This window comes from Haplochromis burtoni, unplaced genomic scaffold (genome assembly GCF_018398535.1).
Source record: "Haplochromis burtoni strain Fernald_Lab_line unplaced genomic scaffold, NCSU_Asbu1 Contig_13, whole genome shotgun sequence".
NCBI lineage: Eukaryota > Metazoa > Chordata > Actinopteri > Cichliformes > Cichlidae > Haplochromis > Haplochromis burtoni.
The window spans coordinates 1,986,899-1,999,917 of record NW_024582374.1 but is presented as its reverse complement, the minus strand read 5'-3'; the positions used below and the strand labels follow the sequence as shown (position 1 = coordinate 1,999,917).

Here is a 13,019-nt window from a genome sequence, read left to right as displayed (position 1 = left end):
CTTTGCTCCTATTTAGTATAAACTCATATTCTCTTCTATTTCACCTCCAGGTCCCTCCGTTCAATTGTGCTCCTTGAGTTTAAAAGTTCCTCTTCTCTACTTTTCAGCCTGAGCTCCAAGGCGCGGTTCTCATCTTCCCACTTCTTCTTCTGATCGTTGATCATGATGTCAATTTGTCGCATCAGTTCCTGAAGCTCCGGCTCACACGATGAAAGGACTGAGCTGAAAGACAAAGCCAAATAATGAAAAGGGTGTAATTTCTGTAAATGCTCATGGCCCAAGTTAGTTCTTTAAGCGCAGTGCAACTTACCTCAGATCAGGGCTGTGCATCGACCCCAGAAAAGCCTCCATCTGGTTCAAAGTAACGTCAGCCCTGTTAGTAACTTAAAGCGGACTTGCTTTACGGGTGCTTCACGTGCCCTTTCCCCACGCAAGAAGTTTACTATAACTTAGCAACCATACACGTTACTAGCAACCCATAATACACAGCGAGCTAAACCATGGCTGACCTCACTGCTACACGGAGGTGGTTTCTGCTTACAGCATTGTTAGCTCACGTTAGCTGCTGGCTGTGGCTGGTCCGTGTCAACTCATCCAACTTTATTTGTTTACATCACTAGCTGGACTGCCGAACAGCGCGCTTCCTGAGGTATGGCGGTAACTCCACCACTGCATGTGATGTCAACACGCTGTACGTAACTTCAGAGCACAGGAAGCAGCTTGTTTAAAATACTCAAAACAGACCTGTTATCCACACGCCTAGCTATGAAAGTTCGTGTTTGGAAATTCCCTGTTGTCTGTAACGATTTTTTAACAAATATTATCATAATATAAGTAATCTTGTTGGCTTCTTAGAAGATTAAAGGATATTGTCAGACATTCTATGAACACGTGGCTCGTTGGTCTAGGGGTATGATTCTCGCTTCGGGTGCGAGAGGTCCCGGGTTCAAATCCCGGACGAGCCCAATTTTTGTATCGTTAAGGACTGTTGACATATTTACTTCAAACATCTGCAGTGAATTTTTGTGGAGTCTACGTAAGTGGTCAGCACTGCTACCAGTTTTCAAGCTAATGCGCGTTTTCACTTCTGAATTGGCTTGTGGTTGTGTTCTGGTGTTCTGGGAATCCGTCCCACCACACTAAAAACTCTACCCGTTGTTTCTGCGCATGCGCAGCGCGTGCGCAAAAACACAAACCCCAAATTGACTTCATTTTTTTAGGCCAATGTGAATATTTGTTATGGTTATGATTAGGGTTATGGTTACGGTTTGTCAGAAGTCACTTTCAAATTATCATACGTATAGGACGATTTGCCAAAGTAGGACGGTCTCAGAACCGGTGATTTATATGCTGTGCCAGTCACGGTAGAAACCAAGAAAATAGTGTAGGGTCCCTACTCTTTGTGGTCAGCTGTATTTTTGGAAGGAAAAATATTTCTTACGTCGATTCCGTCCAAACAGTTCTCAGGAATTTGCTGACATCGGTTAGTCCTTATATTGAGGTTGCGATTATATTCTCTTATAGCGATGCGATGATTGTTGATTAAGTACATTCATGGATGTGTTAACATATAAAAACGCTACCACGGGATTCCCTGCAACTGGCTCGTTGGTCTAGGGGTATGATTCTCGCTTTGGGTGCGAGAGGTCCCGGGTTCAAATCCCGGACGAGCCCTCCTTTTCTATTTTTCCTAAAGGATATCAACCCTTTTCAATTTATCTTGAAACATAAGGATGTTTTTAATGTTAAAGCTAACTAGATTACTTTTTCTGTTTGACTACACCCGCCTTCCATTGCGTCATTTCCCCGTTTCTCCACCTGCCTGTTGTCAAACACTGAACAAAGAGCGTCCCAGCCGCTCTGCTTCCCCAGCTGTTATGCTGGGTGGGTATGGGGCCGTGAGAAAGAGAAAGAGCTAGAGACGTTTCTGTTCCGCCCCCACAAACCCAACAGACACTCCTAACAGGAGGCAGACGAGCCGGCTTTCTGACACCATTTACTGCAGAGAGGCTGAGCTGTGCAGCCAAAGACGGACAATAAATTACATGCAAAGGCCAGCTGTAAGTACACTCTTTATTATTATTATTGAAACATTTTTCTTTCAAATCAGCATAAGATAGTAGATGGTAGTGTATTTTGGTATATTGCTGTCCTTTCTAATCAGCTCCATTGTCTGGAATAGAACATCAATAATCCTACAATACTCCAGATTAACCTTTATTTAAATATTAAATTATTAGATCTTAATTGGACATCTTAACTACAAATGTAACTTAAATTTGATGCAACAATGCTTCTAATAGCTAATAAAAATGTTTTTTTTAATGTATTAGGGAGTCACTTTGGTGAGCTTGGGACCTGCAGGAGCCATCATCTTCACCATTGTTTCTAAACACCGGACTTGCAGAAAGCCTTTTCACACCCATTAAAAATTTAGATTTTGTAGAAAAATCATTCATTCCACAAGTTGTCGGGGTTGACCATGGTTCTCTGTGAGGATGGCGACTGTAGCGTCTGCCTGTTGCCCTACTCCCGGGTGGAGAGGATCCCCCGGGTGCTCCACTGCAGGCACACCTTCTGCGATTCGTGTCTGGAGAGGATGTCAACGGAGAGGAACGGTCTGCTCACCGTGGGCTGCCCTTTGTGTCGCCGGGTGACCTGCATAGGCCGAGGTCGAGGTCTTCGAGAAGCTCTGTGGGTCAACAGCAAGCTGTGGGACCAGATACCGGAGGATGTGGACGTAAGAGAAGAAGAGGAAGAGGAGGACGGAGAGAAGCAAACAGCTGCACAGGAGAGGATAGAAGATAAACAGTTACAAGGAGAATGGTGGGTTTATCATTTTGAGTCTTTAAACATTACAACGTGGAAGTTGAGGACTGTAAATGTTTTAAATGGCAGAAAATGAGAACAAAACCTCTTTGGAGGGAGTGCTGAATATAAAATTCCTGTCATACCGAGTCATTTACACATTAGTGCCGAGCAGTCCATTTGTCCACACAGCTTCTCATTAGCGCCTCGGCTCTACAGCATTCTTCCCAAAGCCCAGTCTGACATGAGAGTCTTTTCTCTTTTCAGCATTTCCTCGAGATCTGCCAGAGCGAAGCTCAAACTGCCCACATTCTTCAGGAGGTTCAGCCTGACGAAGCAACACCAAGAGAGAATCGTGTCTGGCAGCAATGTGTACGTCCTGAGTTTGTAGCTTTTATTTACAGATTATTAGTAAAAATGATCACTTAAATTTTTCTGTTTGTTTCATCTTAAAGGGAAATGAAATCCTGGCGCAGACTTTCAACAGAAGAGACTTTTTAAAAATACGAAAACTGACAAGTGGCCGCTCTCAGGAAGAGAAGACACAACTTTGAAGGGAAGCTGTGGTCGCTGGGGGAGGAGGATTCATTTGTGATCCTGTCAGGACACGGTTTTGTCCTCAGCCAAAGGTGCTCCGTCTCCCCATTATTTATTCTAGGATTAATTCTCCCAGCCGTTGCTGTGGGATTTAGTTCAGCTGTCCCAGAGCGGCTAACACCCGTAGACCTAGACCCCCTCAGAACAGATGGTCCCCTCTCCATTTCAGCTCCTGAATAGCCATCATAACTTATTGTTTTCTGTATTTATGATAGCTAGGACATGAAGTATTTAATAAAACTATTTTTGAAACAAGTTTCCATTGGGTTTTATTGACATCTGAAAGAATCATGAGCTTTCCTCCTTTACCGCATGCACCATTTATGACACATGAAGTATTTAAGTGAGTGAAAAAAGTGAAGCCAGGAGGGGATTTCTGAATATAATTTCTGTGGAGAAGACGCACAACAAAAACCTGCCACAAAAGACTCATTCAACCACGAAAGTGGATTATAAAACTCCATTCACCGAGCATCTGGCACATATTCCACGTTCAATGATATCTGCAAACTGGATCATCACTTTCTTTTTGTTCCACCTTATGTGCACGTTAAACCCGCCCGACATATTTTAAAGAAGATACGTTAAGAGGACTATGATGTGCTTGTTGTCTCAGTCACATTAAGGTCAGTGCTGTTTGGATGGAGCTGAAAATCTGTTAGTTGTCACACTGGTTTGGACTCAACTGTTAGCCTGCACACTCTTAGTCATGTATTGGCAGGCGGTATGTTATTCTGCCTTTATATACCATATTCCCACGTTTAAGTGTTAAATGACTGCCAAACAGGAAGCTGCTTCCAAGTTCAAAACAAGCTGGCAGCCACGGGGGAGGGCTGGACGGGAATGTATCACGAAGGCAGCAACAAACAAACATGCACACGCATGACTGTGTATGGGAAAGAACCAGTTTCAGTTTTGCAATGTATTTACTGGCTCTCAGTGCAGGCCTGATGGTGGTAATCCCCAAGATTAAAGCTGAACAGAACAGGAAACGACTCCCAGATTGTCTCAGCAGTGGTGGGATAATGTAGATAACTGACTTCAGTCGGATTTGGAATGCTAAAATATAAAATTACACTTTTCCTGGAGGATAATTTAGGCCTAGCATCAGAATTAAATACTGTGGTAAATTACACCAACCTAAAAACTGAAGGCCCGCATAAGCACCTGCAGGTTTCTTTGGTCAGACTGATTAATGAGGCAGTTATTTACCCCGGAGCCGCAAAAATATTTTCAGCTCCAGCGGGGAAACTTTGCAACAACGTCATGGTGTAAGATCATTTCCTCAGTACTGCATTGCAAACAATAGTACATTCCTGTTTGAGTATCTGAATTCACACAAACACTCGCAGTACAGAATAATACGTCTGGGATTAATTAAACAAATTAAAGATCAACTTTCATTCTTGTGATTGAAACACTACATTATTACCTGCACAGGTGGCCTAGAAAGAGTCACCATTTAGTTTCTGTTTTACAGCTGGAAACAGTAATGAAATCAGCAAACCGTCATGAGTAGAAACTGGAGATAATCGTTATTGAGTCAAAGTAGAAACCATGCATGCCACGACACGTGTGATAACTCGACACAATAATTCTTTATTGTGACCTACACAATGAGAGAGTGCACATAACAGCAAGCTTAAAGTCATGACAGTACAGCAGTTTTAGCATTATCCAATCATCTCAGGGTTTTTATTGCGTCCCATATTTTTTTGTGTTGTGGTTTTCAAAAGGTTAAAATTTAAGACAGACACCTTTTGAAAGTCTGGCTTTTATCCAGTGTGTATAAAGGAAACCTTTGATATTTTCTGTTAGTAATACAAAAAGAAATTTTTAATTTACTGTATCATTGCTTTTTTAGGCTGCCAACAAAGACTTAAACTAAGATTTATTTATTTATTTTTAGGTAGGTGGGAATGGATCTGGGTTGGAAATGCTCTGACCGTTTACAGATTGTTTTACAGCAGCTCTACGTCCTTGTTTCAAGAACGATGACGGCCATGTCCATCTTTTATATAGTCTTTGGTTTTTCTCTGGCTAAGTACGAATGGCCAAAACTGTCAAATTAAAATTATATTAAGAAATACATAAATGACCTATTAAAAATATAAAATTAAAATAACTAAATATAGTATAAAGATACAAACAGGTAGCAATTATTTAAAATATATATAAATACATTGTATTTGCAATTATATTTTTTAATTAATCTTATTTTCAGCCGTTTATAAAGTTCATGAGCGCAGTGATTCAAGTAGAGAGGCTCAGATCTCCTTCTCCCCGACCACTTCCTTCAGCTCCTCTGGGATATTATCTCCAGCGTAGGCCTACCCGGGGCCTCTTCCAGTAAGACATACCTGAAAGCCCCCACCTGGGAGGCACCCCCACACAAATCTTATTAAAATGTTTTATTTATTTAGTTTATTTTGGATTTTTACAGCTTTGGTCGTCCAAAGCTAAGGAAGAAAGAAACGAAGAAGTAAAGTTTATTTAAGAAATGTCCCGTGCATGACTTTGGTAATAAGACATCTTTATTAATCATTTGGAGAGACATGCTAGATTTCTGTACAGTGTGAATGGAAAGCCAGAGCACAGGGCTCCCCCCCCCCACATCCTCAAACACACAACGCCTCCCCCAACAAGACATCTGCTGCATCACTTGGTCCATTTCAGGAGAAATGTTAACAGGAAACAACAAAACAAAGGTGGACTTTTATATTGAAGGGGAATAAATACGAGTGTGTGAGTGTGTAATGATCAATCATTTTGCTGTGATTTGAAACATAAATACCTCCCTCCTCACGAGGCAGCAACACAAAGAGAGTAAACATTACAAGACTTTCATTTTGAGGGATTCAAACTTAAAATCCAACCTGCAAAACAGTATGTTCCAGTCCAGATCTCCCATCATATTTGACCAATCCCGTCTCTCACTAGTCTTATTATTTGGCTCATTATGTGGGTTAGAAAGGTTCACTAGCTTTCACCAGAGTGCTCCCCCATTTATTTTTTTGTGTGGTTTTTTTTGTGTGAACGTGAACAATTCCTACATGTTTGATTCTACTCTAAGACACAGTAAATATTATTATTTTTTAACCATGTTTCTAAAACATCAACATCGTCACTCTAAATCTAAAACATGTTCTTAAAAAGTGCAGGAAAGATTTCACCTCAAAGACAAGTCAAAGTAGTGTTCTGACTGACTTCACAACCGCCACGTAATCCTACGACTCTGGACATTTTTAAGAGCCGTTTGCAACCTTGCATCATACAAACGGCAGCAGTCAGTTTAGGTGCTAGTATGAGGATCCACTGGTGTCAAAATTACATTTGTACGGCTGCTGTCTATGTGGCCAAAACATAGTCGCCCTGCTCGTTTTACCGGATTTGAAAAAACTGGCCGCGTTTTTTTAAACTTTCATGTCTGTTCACAAAAACGAGAGACAAGCAGAGCAGCACTTAAAAAAGACGAGAGCCTCATCCAATATAGGATTTATACTTATTACAAGGGATAAAATAAATAGAAAGACACATGACATCATGGCATCATCTGGAGCAGAGTCAGTCCCAGACTAGTGGGTGTTTTTGCCCAACAGCAGCAGATCTCTGCTGACCCACCTCGGCTGCAGGGTGGGCATCGGACTCGTGTGCCTCTAAGTACAGGGCATTCATTGCTGGTTATGATTTTTCCATTCCTTTATATGACGATAAAACTCGAAACTTGAAACCTGCACTGCAGCCACAGGCGTGTAAAGGAGCACCAACTGTTGGGTACTTTCAAAGCAGAAAAATTAAAAGAGATCTCCAGACAAAAGCTAGGGATCCTTCATCCAGGGAAAACTTGTGACTTTTTCTTCGTCTGCACAGACACCTAGTTGACCGAAGGGCTCTCGCTCAGTCGGCTGTGCCTGAACTGAATTAAATACTAAGTGAGTCTGAGCTTTTAGGGAAGAGCATTTTGACATGTAGCACAGCAAAATCTTTTAAAAAGCCAGCTCTGTAGCATAAATGATGGAAAAATAATGATCAGGTGAGGTTATAGAACTTCAGCAGACTTTTGGCACTGAATAATCATCAGTTGACTTTGCTCTAGACTTTGATCAAAAAAACAAATGAAAGAGACGCAACCTCACCTCATCACTGGACTATGGATTATCTTATATTAGTTTAAGAGACAGTCTGACTGCATCTTTATTTTACGAGAAGCCAGAGTCTGTCCATGGTTGGTTTTTCACCATCATACCGACAGAAGTTTTTACGTCGCTTCACAGTCACGCTCGACAGAATCACTGCAATCATTTGCCTCAAGATTCTGTTGGAAGCCTGTTTGCACTGCATGCATTGCAAACACAGCTGACAAATGCTTAGTGTGTCTTTGTGTGAACATAATTATGGCACAAATGGATCCTCATACTACAAACATAAAAAACAACAACAACAACAACAAAAAAAAACTCATCTCAGTGGGAACACGAAACGACAGTTTCTATGACAATCAGAAATGTCTTTGAATTAAGTGACTGTACATTTACCATGAAGCTTCTCATAACTTCATATTAACCTGAAAGGTCTACATGTGCAAATTAGTCTATTGTCAGGAATGAAACTGATTTACAATGTTAAAGGTCGGTTTGAACACAGAACCGGTCATCAGGGAACTTTAGCCTGTCCTCTGTGACCCAAGGCGAGGGCTTTGATCCTCCGCTGCTCGCTTACAGTAAGTACACTGTATGTGCATCATAATCACAAACACCAAGATACCACACAATGCAACAGCAGCTGACAGGTGAAAACGGTGACCCCGAAGTTGCCGTAATGTGGCGAGGATGATGCGACTTGTCAGTGGCCCTCTATGTGACTGCATTCTAACGTTGCCGATGCAGAAAGCACACGTTTACACCCACACACACGCACGCACACACACACACACGACAAAAACATATCCTCTAGTCAAGTATACAAATCCAGTTCGTAAACAAACAGACAGAAAAAAAAAAGACTTGGACTAGTCGTCATCCGAGTGCATTGAGTCACGGGTGTAATGTTACCATTTACATATTCAAACTTGTGTACACGGGTAAACAGTACCTATGCTTAAAAACTAGGCATGCATTAGATACTCGAGAAGTTCGCTTTGTCCTGTAATGACTCAAACACCAAGTTATGGATCCCACCTGAGTTATGGGCAGAAGGGAAGTTGGAAAAAAAAGGTCTATTAGGAGTTACACAAGTTTTCAGTGGTTGCAGTTTGGGGGATTTCTGTATTTGCCCATAACAGCAGTGGCATCCATAAAAATATATCCAAGCCTACCGTCTCTTGTCCAGCTCTCACACACAGAGCTTGTTGGGTCATTCCATAAAAAACAAAAAAGAAAACAAAGAAAAAGAAAAACAACAAAAAAATAAATCAACAAAATCTTAAAAAGTTCCCACCTGGCTCCCTCAGAGTCAGCACGTTGTGTATGTACAGTAACTTCAAGATATTTACTGAAGTCATGCAGAGTTCTACCTTCAGACTATGAATATTTTCAGGCTTACATAGGCTGACATGTTTAACCCATTTCACAGAACATAACAACACCACTGTTGTTTCATAAGCCACATTCAAGTGTGTTATCACAGGGGGACTCACAACAAGAAGATCAAAATGTAAGTCACATTTCAGATGCTATAACTTATTTGGATCAGCCACGTATCTCACTTTTTTTTTTTAAATTTCTCCACTGAATTACTAGAAATACCAATGATATTTCTGTCACTCTACAGATCCTATCATGTTGACAGCCTAACACTGATTTGCTTTTTTCATCTCCTGAACTTTTATAACAGACAGAAATCAGTAAGGTGAAATAAAAAATGTACTTTAGGGGTCTGTAACTCAGAAAATATTCATAGTATGTGTTAAACACTAATGCTATTGTAACACTAAACTAACACTTAAACACTAATGTTATTCTACACTTAAAAGAAAAAAGCAGAGGGGGCCAGGTGGGAGGCATCGACTGATTTTTATGGAATGACTCTTTTCCGGAGAGATTTCCCTGAATACAAAAATAGAAAAGAAACTGGGGAAACTCTTTAAAAAATGTACACATAAAGCAACTTGGTGTTCTCTCCTCCACAAACATCCTTTTTTAGCAAGTTGTAGGATTTTTCTTTTCTTTTTTTTTTTTTTAAACTTGGCAGTTTTGTTAATAAAACCAGGCTACTTTCGAACCAAACCCACACACTGCTCACTCCAACCGATGACCAGTCGTCAGGTGAGGAGGCCAGATTCGCAACGTGCAAAGTCAACTGCGGTTAACCAATAGGAAGCAACAAAACAAGCATGTGGTGTAAATGATGTTTTCTTTTTTTCCCCCTCAGGATGGGTGCAGAGCATTAACAGGAACAGCCGCCCTCAGTGGTCGGGGGCTCCTGCGGTTTGTCCAACTTGATGTCAATCACTGATGAAGAAGATTAAGGAACCTTTGGGAACATGAAGACTTAAAGAGGAAAAGCCTGCATTACCAGTGTCCACCACTAGATGCTGCTGTTTTTTGCATTTAGCTTTCAATCAACAATTCTTACTGAACATGTTCTTCATGAGTCAACAATAATAACAATAACAATAATAATGATTAAAAATCATAAAAAATGTTTATTTTCATTGTCCTCCAAAAAAGACAATGAAAATGTTTATTTTCATTGTCATAAATGTCAAAAACTAGAAACTTTCAGCTTTATTTTGATTTTATTTTAGATTTTGATGTGGACAATATTGTTTCAGCTTTCTTTTTTCAGCTTATTTATATTTTTTATTTTTATATATATATGTTTTTTTTTTTAACTAAGATGCTTGTTCACGCCTTGTTTTAGCTTCAAGTTTTGTTTCAATTAACCTACAAATGAGGTTTGGATGCACTTTATCCAAAAATCGTTCCCCAAGACACCTAAAGAAAATTTTATGCAACATGAAGAATTACCTTTTAACCAAGCAAAAGGCAAACTATGTGACTGTGTTACTCAGTGTCAAAGAATCGGTAAAGAATTTGACTCGCTCTTGGACGGGCAGACCTGTCATGGTGTTACGGTGAACCTTGAGATTTGACAAACGTGTTTTGTTCATGAGGGTGGCATTACCCAGCTCATCGAGGAAACCTCTCGTCTATTGTTAGCAGCTGAAAATGGAAGCTGATGCACAAAGGCGTGTTAATGAGTAGCTTCTGTAAGTCAGAATGATTTTTCCCACAATGCCGGTGAGCTGTTATTGTCTATTTCCCAGTCAGTATGAGCTCCTTTGTCTTATGGAGGGAAAAGTAAACCATGACTGAGTGCTTCTGTATGATGACCTACTGATAAATGCAGCAGCAGCAGCCTCCTACTTACTAATTACTGTTCTGCTGAACATGATGCATGTGTAAGGAGGAGGCCTGAAAAACTGTGACCTATATACTCCATGCAGGTGATTTAAGAAACAATCCCAGTGTGGCTGACAGATACCAGTCCAAACTGCTCCAGGCAGCAGTTCAGGTGTGTATATTTTTATATTTAATGGTTGCATGTCATTATGTGTCACTTCAAGGACGGCGGTTAAATGCAACATATACAGGAACGTTCCCCTTTGAATTGGATCCCATCTGGAAACTGAGGCTGCCAACATCTCCAAACCAAATGAGCCCCATCAAACTGGAATATTTTAGCTGCCTGAAAAGCTAGTGTGCATGTTTTAGCAGTGGTTAATGAGGCACTGGTAAACTGTTTCCTAACCGCTCATCCAACCCAGAGTCACCAGTGAGCCTGGAACCCAGGTGGGGACACATCTGTCCCTAAAGTATACTGAAAAATTTAGCTGGGATTGGTCAAAGCAGCTCCAAATATCTGTTTAACAGCTTAAAATCAGATTGAAATATACCAGCTTTGTAGGAAATGTTCACATTACTTTCTACTTCTGTTGTACTATATTGCTGTTAAATATAGTGCTGATGTTGTTTATATATAGGCAGTAAATACTGTCTATCATGGAGAATTTGGAAAAATAAAAGCGGTAAAATTCTGCAGCCTCCTCGATCTGGAATCAGCTGCAAATTCACCTAAATCTTAAAGAGTTGCTGTTGCTGGCGACATGGAGACAGTTACTCTAAACTTAAATCCATGAATGAAAGCTATTGTCTGTTCTACAATTTTTTTGAAGTTTTTATGGTTTTTGGTAAATTTTCACAGCCTGCTTATCCGCTAGAACAACACAGATTAAGTGGCCGAGGGAATCAAACCCGAGCCCTTGTGACCTTCTGGCACAAAGGTCGCCAGCTCAGTGAGCCACACCTGTGCTCCACACCGAGCAACAGTGACAAACAATGAAAACTGAACTGAAACCAACAAAGCCACTCTGGAAACTGGGAATAAACTCAAGTTAAAGGACAAAAAATAAATAAAAATAAAAACTATAATAATCCTGGTCTGATGCGATTTCTTTTTTCCTTCCTCTCTCTCTTACAAACATGGATGACCCCAGCACTCGATCTGGGTCAAGAACCTTTTTCACTCTCCCCATCTGCAGCGCCGCAGCGGTAATGAGGCGCTGTGATTAGACAGGAAGCTGTTCTCAGGAAGAGAGCAGAAGGCTGCACTGCACAGGTGACATCCAGCATAAATCAGCACGACCTGTCTGGCCCCAATTTAAAACCAGCCATTAAAGGCAACAAGGGACAAACTGTTCAAAGAAATCCACAAAGCTAAAGCTCATTCTGCTCACTCAGTATTTTATTTGATTTGTTTCATTCCCTTTTTTTACCATTTGAGTCAGCAAATTGTTATTTATATGTCATCTCTTCTGTTCCAATTATGGATACTCAGATTAAATATTTACAAAGTTTGAGCCTGAATTAACTTTCATTTCAGTTTTCTCCAGGATGTAAAAAAAGAAAAGAAGCATGTACAGGATTACCAATTAAAGCTAATGAAGGCAAGCTTTAGAAAGCCTTCCACCCCCAACAAGTTACACAGACACAAAGTTACACTAGATTGCAGTTTCACTAAGGGCTTGATTCATACACGAACAATACAAACGTCTCTGTCAGTAGAACTAATTCACTTTATAGATATGGTTAGCCAAGAAAAAAAAAGTAGTACTTGTGCATTTCATCTGCTGGTGTTGACTGGTCTACAGTGACTGAGCAGCCATCCATCAGGAGACTTAAGAGCACTGCATGCTTCCATCTGTCAATGAGCTTAATGGGGATGCCAATTTCCTCTCCCAGCACCTGCCCACTACTGCAGAACCCCACAAAGAACACAGGAGACGATGACAAACACCCACAAACATGGATGAGCTAAAGGTTGCTATCAAAGCAATCTGGGCGTGAGTGACACTTCAGCAGAGTCCCAACCGAGTTCTGAGCGTGTACTTTAGGATACTTTTCAGAAGTTGGACATTTCTGTATGTAAATCTATCGGGGTGGCTTTAGTTCTGGAGGTAGAGCAGGTCATCTACTAATCCGAAGATTTGTGTTTCAATTCTTGGGTGCTCCAGTCCCAAAAGCTGCTGATGTATTCATCGGAGAGTGAGCGTTAGATAGAAAGCACTCAGATGTAGAAAAAAAGTGCTCGTGTGAATAAGACATGCTGTGTCA

At 40.7% G+C, this 13,019-nt stretch overlaps 3 protein-coding genes and 2 non-coding genes across 8 annotated transcripts in view; 3 read left to right on the top strand and 2 right to left on the bottom strand.

Annotated features, from left to right (window-relative positions):
• The window catches only part of cep63 (centrosomal protein 63), a 35,351-nt gene extending 34,923 nt beyond the window's left edge, over positions 1–428 (bottom strand). For both annotated transcript variants that reach the window (XR_006053473.1, XM_014332837.2), the window contains exons 1-2: positions 311–428; positions 45–222 (exon numbers count right to left, since the gene is read on the bottom strand). Coding sequence is in view for 1 of the 2 variants with exons in the window: in XM_014332837.2 (XP_014188323.1) it covers positions 45–222; positions 311–351 (219 nt within the window). In the remaining variant the exon portion in view is untranslated. The remainder of the gene's footprint in view (positions 1–44; positions 223–310) is intronic.
• Positions 429–561: 133 nt separating this feature from the next.
• im:7152348 (uncharacterized protein LOC559250 homolog) lies at positions 562–5,532 on the top strand. 2 transcript variants are annotated; one of them, XM_042216472.1, is made up of 5 exons: positions 562–649; positions 1,954–2,060; positions 2,334–2,826; positions 3,076–3,180; positions 3,264–5,532. In XM_042216472.1, exons 3-5 carry the CDS (start codon positions 2,483–2,485, stop codon positions 3,307–3,309), a joined length of 495 nt encoding a protein of 164 aa, XP_042072406.1. In that variant the 5' UTR covers positions 562–649; positions 1,954–2,060; positions 2,334–2,482; the 3' UTR covers positions 3,310–5,532. The 2 variants fall into 2 exon arrangements, with proteins under 2 accessions (XP_042072406.1, XP_042072403.1); XM_042216469.1 differs by having other exon boundaries at positions 1,846–2,060.
• trnap-cgg lies at positions 894–965 on the top strand. The gene has a single exon. It is a non-coding gene; the product is annotated as a tRNA-Pro (tRNA).
• On the top strand, positions 1,603–1,674 carry trnap-ugg. Its single transcript has one exon. It is a non-coding gene; the product is annotated as a tRNA-Pro (tRNA).
• A 385-nt stretch (positions 5,533–5,917) lies between the features above and the next one.
• The window catches only part of rab6ba (RAB6B, member RAS oncogene family a), a 65,952-nt gene continuing 58,850 nt past the window's right edge, over positions 5,918–13,019 (bottom strand). Inside the window, exon 8 of one of the 2 annotated variants that reach the window (XM_014332838.2) lies at positions 5,918–9,854. In XM_014332838.2, coding sequence (XP_014188324.1) covers positions 9,790–9,854 — 65 coding nt within the window. In that variant the 3' untranslated portion in view covers positions 5,918–9,789. The remainder of the gene's footprint in view (positions 9,855–13,019) is intronic. The other variant, XM_005919740.3, reaches the window with a different exon arrangement.